We start from the raw sequence: 7,703 nt of genomic DNA, 5'->3' as shown, positions 1-7,703 counted from the left end.
ATGACTATGGATGAAGTTGGTAGTAGCTCTGAGTGGAGCAAAGAACAGGATAAAGCATTTGAAAATGCCTTGGCAATTCATCTTGAGGATGCTTCAGACCGATGGGAGAAGATTATGGCTGATGTACCGAGGAAAACCTTGGAAGAGATTAAACACCACTATGAGCTCTTGGTTGAAGATGTTAACCAGATTGAATCTGGTTGTGTGCCTTTAGCATCTTATAATTCTTCTCCAGAGGGATCAATAAGCCATGCTAGTGATGAAGGAGCTGGCAAGAAGGGAGGCCACTCTTGGAATAGTAACAATGAATCTAATCATGGAACTAAGGCTTCAAGATCAGATCAGGAACGGCGAAAGGGTATTGCATGGACAGAGGATGAACACAGGTTAGTTTATCTTTGCTTCAATATTTAGAAAACATATATATTCTAGTATATGTCATTGTGAACAGCACAAGGCAGGTTCGATTGTACTGTGGAAGAGGCAATTCTGACAGGAAGCTTACTTGTTACCTCTTTTGTTCATGCTTCATGATTTCCAAAAGTTAAATTGTAAAAAATGCTAAGTTTTATTTGAGCTGAGGGACTTAAAATGAACATTTTTTGAATTTGAGGGACTAAAAACATAATTAAGCCTATAGTTAAAATATCATAGCATCACTTTTCTATTGTTTAAAACAGTCCTATTTAGCAAGATAATATATAATTTTCTTTTCCTTTTACTAGGTTTGATCATCATCCCTATTATACACAAATATCTGCAGGAGCCTGTGTACTTATTTATTTTTTTATCAGCAAAGATAATATTTTATAAATATGGAAAGGAGTACCAGAGGTACTATAATACAGCAGTATGAGTACCATAGGAATGGTTCTAGAATCAGACAGAACTAGTCTGAGAGGGAACCATTATATGGGTACTAGTAAATATACATGTATTAGTCAAAAAGTTCTATCCTCTATTGATGCAAAAGTCCAGTCTAATGCTACTTGACCATTGATTAAAAGGGAAGCACTATAATGGGCATTAATGCTTACCTCGAGCAAATGGCTGAGGCTTCTGATCTGATTTCTTAGGAGACGACTGTTCACTTCGCCATATCAACTTAGAAAAAGAACTTATTGTGGAAAACGTTGCAGGCACAACTTTAGACAAGATTGCTCCCAATCCTGAAATATGAAGTATAAACCCTTCAAAATTCTAATTCCAACCGAGCAAGTGAAACTCAAAGGTGGAAACATATCTTGGCCCCTTTATATAGAGATTCATCAAAGATCATATAAAGTATAAACACACTCATAAAAATTGTGTTTCGCTACGACTTACAATATTAGTGTCTTTTATTTCCTTTATTTCATCCTAACTCCATTGACATTTAGATAACATCCATTGAGTACAACCCCAAGTGCGTGCTTGACTGCGTGGTTCATGTTTCATACTCTTGCCATTTTAACAAGATCTTACAATGTAATGCTCTGTTTGGACAAAATGTAATGAAAAAAAATATTTGTTTTATGAAAAATAATTAATCTAACTACAAATAGTTCAAGAGGCAGAAAATGTTTGATTAAGCTTTCTCCTTTTGACTGTAAATTAAAATTTTAGGGGGGTGGAGTGTGTTTGTATTTTTGGCAGAAAATGTTTGATTAAGCTTTCTCCGTTAGTTACTTACACCATTGACCGTAATCATGCCATAGTCAAATAACATGAAGGTTCAATCCAGAAATCAAGTGGATAGGGAAAGAGGCACTCACAAGTCTATAGGCCTTAGACAAAGGTTCTCCTAATCCAACAATGTTTACGAACCCAAAGACTTCCTACCAAGGTAACAAAATGACAATTGGTTAGCCATGTATGCAACCTTTCACAGTAATGTAAAATACACAATATCAAAAATCATACTAATTATACCTCAAGTTTTTCTCTTTTGGAAAAGATACGGCTAATGAGACGACCGTCTGGCAAGATAACAGTAATACAAATTACTCGTTCAACATTCCTATAATCCTGCAATCATGAGGCAGTGAGGCACGCACAATTCAGTAGTGCTTTTAGAAACAAAGTACAAGAAATCCTCCTACCAAATCAATAAAAAATTATAAGGGTAATGTACCCACACACAGGACAAAAAGGGCACAGCAAACAAAGGTTATGGTAACAGTATATATAAATAAGAGAAAGAAGGGATCAACAACCAGTCAGATTAACTTGAGCTATAGTTTCTATTGGAAGAAAAAGTGGTTGGTTTGCAGTGAGAGAAGCCCTTTTTAGACGAAAAAATATTTGTACTCTCAAATTGATATAGTATTAGATTATTAGAGAGGTATCAGAGAGACATGATTAGACACAAGAGAATTGCGCATGCAAACTAGATTGTTTTCTTTATATGTTTTTATTTTCTGAATTAAACCTGAAAAAAAGGTTTAATCGTATCATTGTAAGTACCACACCAGCTTGTGCTTCTATTTTGTGGTTAATTACTGTATATATAAGCTGGGAGATAACAAATGAAGCATTACAAGCAGGATTTTGTCTATCCTGCCGAGCAACCACTATAGAGATAACTCACCTAGTAGAAATTATTGAAATGCTATTTGAGCCCCTGCATTGAAAAATAATATAATGCGTCACCATGATTCGAGGAACCCTTGACTAAGTTTCAAAACTTAAAAATCTTTTGCACTGTTCCCTCATGAATGTGAAAATCGTGGAAATTCCTAAAAATATCATAGCTAAAAGAACTTTTTTGTTTATTCATTATGTTTATTCTTTTAATTAGAAGCGTACAGTCTAATTTGCACCATATTTAAATAGGCTAGTTAGATAAAAAGAGACCCAAAAGGATAATTTGGATTGGAGGAGGGAGAACTTGAAGGGGGATATGTTACATATGTACATGACTGGTGTATGTAGGTGGCAGGGAATGCAGTAAATCACCTTTATTAGTTACAAAATACTATAATCTTTGCAGTCATTGATCCCCCGGGCGTTATTATAATGCTATGTTCTATTTAATGTATCCACATCAGTAATTAGTATTAGTATCTATCATTCATATTTATCTTTACCAACCACCTTAACAGATTATAAAAGAAAACACGTTTGATTGTATGTGTTACTTGTTAGTATTCATGCTTAGGAGGATTACCAGTGTTAGTAACACCCCCTCTAATAATCTCCACTATTTGTCGAGATTTATTAAGCATTTAGAAACTACCTAGTAAGAATTAAACAGGACAGCAAGGCAGTTTAGTTGCCCCTTTACACAAACAAAATCTACAATAATTCAATGCCTAATAAGAATTCATAGTTCACAGTGATTTAGGTCCAGAATGAAGTCACAACCACTTCCTCTCTATCTCTCTCTCCCGTATTCAAAACCTCTTCTAATCATTAGACAACCATAGCATTGTTAACTTTCTCTCAAATTAAACAACACCTACTCTACAAATGACACATGGTGGTCCAATAAACCTCAAATACAGAGTGAAATTCTCAGCCCTGATTTTTCAGTTTTTCAACATACTTATAACCATCATTCGAGTTTATCATAAGCTAAACTAAAGTACAGAGCATGAACATAGCTTCTTTATATTCATAATCACTTTTCTTTGTGTATAAAGAACAAGCTCAAGAGGTTGCTCTTGTGTGAACACATATAGCATCAAGTGGAGGGATCATTGTGTATACTGTGTAGTTAAATTAAAAGCATCATAGTTTTTATAGAAGAGAAAAGGAGGGCAACATATTCATTGGTTATAGACTTATTTTCATGGTTTCATCCTAGTGCTCTTCAAATGGCTGCCTTCGGCTTTTTCCTTGTTAGACAAACACAGGAGTGGGAAAGCACTTTTGTATTAAGAATGCTAACAACATATTTGTTGACACACTACAAGAGTAAAATACTATAAGTTCTTAAATTATAGTTGGCATTAACAGATCCACTTAAACTGTTACAAGAACACAGTAAGGGTAAGGGAAACTTCACAAAGGAGAAGAAGCACAGAGTTGTCATGATGCTCGAGTTAAATATGAGATACCCTAGCCATGTTTAGTTCACTAAGTGTGCGATACATGAATGCAATCAAATATTTATACAGGATTAGACGAAACATACCTAGGTCAGGTGGCGAAGGAGAAGAAGCACAGAGTTGTCACGATGCTCGAGTGCGATGAACACGATGCTCAAGCTTAGACAAAACGATGGTCAGATGGAGAACAGACAGCTTCAAGGTAGATGGAGAACAAAGAGAGCAAGAAAGCTTAGATGGAGAAGAAGACAGCGAGAAGGAGAAGATAGCGCAAAGGAGATGAAACATACCTAGGTATGGTGGCGAAGGAGAAGAAGCAGAGACTTGAGACGATGCTCGAGTGCGACGAACACGATGCTCAGATGCAGATAGAGACCTTCAAGGTAGACGGAGATTAGAAGAAGAAGAGAGCGCGAAGCTTAGATGGAGAAGAAGACAGCGGGAGCTTCATAGGGCTCACCATATTTTTTAAAATATAAGTTCAACATCGGTTTTTTAAAAAAAATCGATGTTAACAACATGATGTTAAGGTTAACATCGGTTTACTGGAAAAAACTGATGTTAACATATCAAACGTTATCATCGGTTTTCTCAAAACCCGATGTTGATAAACTTATGTTAACATCGGTTATTTGGAAACCGATGTTAACTAATCAATGTTAACATCGGTTTTTCCAATAACCGATGTTAATGCACTTCGTTAACATCGGTTTTTCACAAAATCGATGTTAACGTATACACGGTATTTACAATTATGCCACCGCGCATACGTTAACATCAATTTTTTTAACAACCGATGTTAAGCCACCGATGTTAAATCCGCTTTTTGTAGTAGTGTTGTCTTCATTTAACATCATTTGTAACCTTTTTTATATTAATAACAACAAATTTTACTAAATGTTTTGTGACATATATATAACTATAGTGATTACTAGAAAGGAAGCCCTTTTAGGACACACAGTACGTGAAGGATAAATTGCTTAACTTAATATTTTAGTATATATTTAAATTAAAATTATGTTAATTTTTTAAAAGATTTTTTTTAATTTTTTGGTGTATAACGATTGCCCTAAAGTTTTAACTCGTGACATTATACATATGAAAAATACTATTTCATAGGAGAAATCATATTCTCACGTTTTTAATTTTCTTTTAATTATTAGCGAAGAGTCTCCGGACAATGGGGTACGAAGTTTTTTATTGTTTATTTAAAAAACACATTGGTCCAAGTAAGCGTTCGTGCGTTTTGTGCAGTAATTTATTCGTAAGGTATAACATTGATCCTAAATTAAATTGTATAGGTGAATACAAGAGGAGAATATAGTGTAATAATCATATCTTACATAAACAACAAGTTCTTTAATGATATTAAATTAAATATACTAATATATTTTAACATAAGAAACAGAAAATAGACTATTTACATCTCTCGAAAGAGGAGGTTTTTTTAATTCACTCTTCTTTTTAGTATTTTATAGTAGTAAAGAAGACATATTGATCATGACCTTATTGTAAAAAAAAAATATTGAGCTTCTTGGTATTTATTTTCTTTTTAATAAAGATTGACTTGGATACTCAGCCAAGAGAAGTAATCCCAACTAGGTTGATATTACTATCCGGGGGCCGAGAGGAAACGCAAGCCAAAGAAATATCATTAATAAAAAAAAAAAGGATGAGATGTACAAAAAGTCATTGGGAGAAAGCAATCAAAACCCATAAAAGCTTAACCTATCTATCAAGATAATCTATAGTTACAGAGACTTGTCCTATTTCTGTTGTATTCTGCTGCTATAAAAGCGGAAGTGTAATCCCATCAACAGAAATAATTAACTAGAGTTGAATGAGAGGCAAGAGAATCTGCATGAGTATTGCCTTCTCTAAAAATGTGACCTACTTAAAAATGCATATTCTTTGTAATATGAATGTAGTTAGCCCAATAGTTTCTTAGCTTCGAAGGACCAAATAGAAGTTTCCTAAAGACTTTGACCACTAACTCAAAATTACACTCCAACCGAAGCTTGCTCAAATTCTTCTTAGCAGCCAACTCAATAGCTAATATGATTCTCATAAGCTCTACACACAGAGTTTTGAGTTCCCAAATTCAAAGGAAAGCTACCCAGAGCATAGACTCTCTCATTTCTGAAAATCCCAAAGATCATGATAAATACCTTGGTAATTATCATGATCTTTGGAAAGCTTGCAAAGATGACTTAAGAATTTGTTATATGTGAATATGATTCTGTAGATAATAACTATCAAGTCATCAAAAAGAAGGTTTGCAATTTGATTTTTTATGATTTTGTATAAATAATTAAAAATAAATATATCATAATATAAATTATTTATCATAAATTTAAAATATAATTAAAAAGATAGGCCTCTCTAACGAATGAGTCAGTGATTTCAGGGTCAATGGTGCCATTTCTAATGTCATGGCACAAAGGGTTCCAATACTTTTCCAAGAACTTAAGGGCACGGATGAAACCTGAGGCGAAAATAGCACCAACGCCGAGAACATGCTCGTTTTTGGAAAAGCCCATAAAGCATTTGAGAATACATGCTCTGGTAAGAGTCTTGCCAGAGAATGGTCTCAATGGGGCTGGTGTAGTTTGTGTAAGGGTCAAAACCGTGTGTCTGATTTAAGATGATAATTCAATCCTATATATGTAAATAATAAGTACAAATAAATATTCAGTTTGATTTTTTTTTTTTTTTCATTTGAATTAGTGTAGTTTGTGTAAGGGTCAAAACCGTGTGTCTGATTTAAGATTATAATTCAATCCTATATATGAAAATAATAAGTACAAATAAATATTCACAGTTTGATTTTTTTTTTCATTTGAATTAGTGTAATTTGGAAAAAAATTAAGTAATTTGACACAAATGATTAATATATTAAAATTAAGGTTAAATTATTATGGTAGTATCTGAATTCGATCCTTGATCAAAATAATTTTTAATTAGACTTTACTTATTTTTCAATCAAACTCCAAATGAATTAGGATTCCTTTTCCTAAATGAATTAGAGGGTTAAAAAAAAGTATAAAAAAATATAGTTTGAAAAAACTTGGAAAAATAAATTAAGATTTGTTGTATATGAATTTATGTAGATAATAAATATGAAACCATCAAAGAGGAGGTTTGCAATTTGATATTTTTTTTAAATTATAAATAATTAAAAATAATATATCATAACATAAATTATTTATTTATTGTAAATTTAAAATATAATTTATATGTCTAAAGATATTTTATTTATTGTAATTTTTAATTATAATATAAATTATTTATTTAAAAATATTTATTTATTATAAATTATATTTTTTTATTGATAGATTATAAATTTTAATTGTATAAAACAAATTTTATTTTGTACAAGCTGCAGTCCTAGTATCCTACTATAAATCTATAATTATTAATAATGAGAATTATTTCATTACATATTTTATTGGATAATTTTACCTTTAAATTACTTCTTAAATTTCAAATTTTTTAACTTATATTAACTTCCCACAAATTTTATATTATTAATTTTTTTATTCTGTCATCTTTTTTTATTAATTATATTTAACTTACAATTTTTTTATTATTTAAAAAATTTAGAGTGACCTCTCTTCTCCTAGTATATAAATAAAGAACATTTATCTTTTATCATGCCAATTAAAGGTGTAA

The 7,703-nt window shown here is 32.0% G+C and overlaps 1 protein-coding gene across 1 annotated transcript; it reads left to right on the top strand.

Moving 5' to 3' along the window:
* Positions 1-534, top strand: LOC114371921 (transcription factor SRM1-like). Its single transcript, XM_028329606.1, has 2 exons — positions 1-386; positions 462-534. Exons 1-2 carry the CDS (start codon positions 1-3, stop codon positions 532-534), a joined length of 459 nt encoding a protein of 152 aa, XP_028185407.1.
* Positions 535-7,703: the final 7,169 nt, after the last annotated feature.

Source organism: Glycine soja, chromosome 1 (genome assembly GCF_004193775.1).
Source record: "Glycine soja cultivar W05 chromosome 1, ASM419377v2, whole genome shotgun sequence".
Classification (NCBI taxonomy): Eukaryota; Viridiplantae; Streptophyta; class Magnoliopsida; order Fabales; family Fabaceae; genus Glycine; species Glycine soja.
This window is presented reverse-complemented; position numbering and strand designations above follow the sequence as displayed.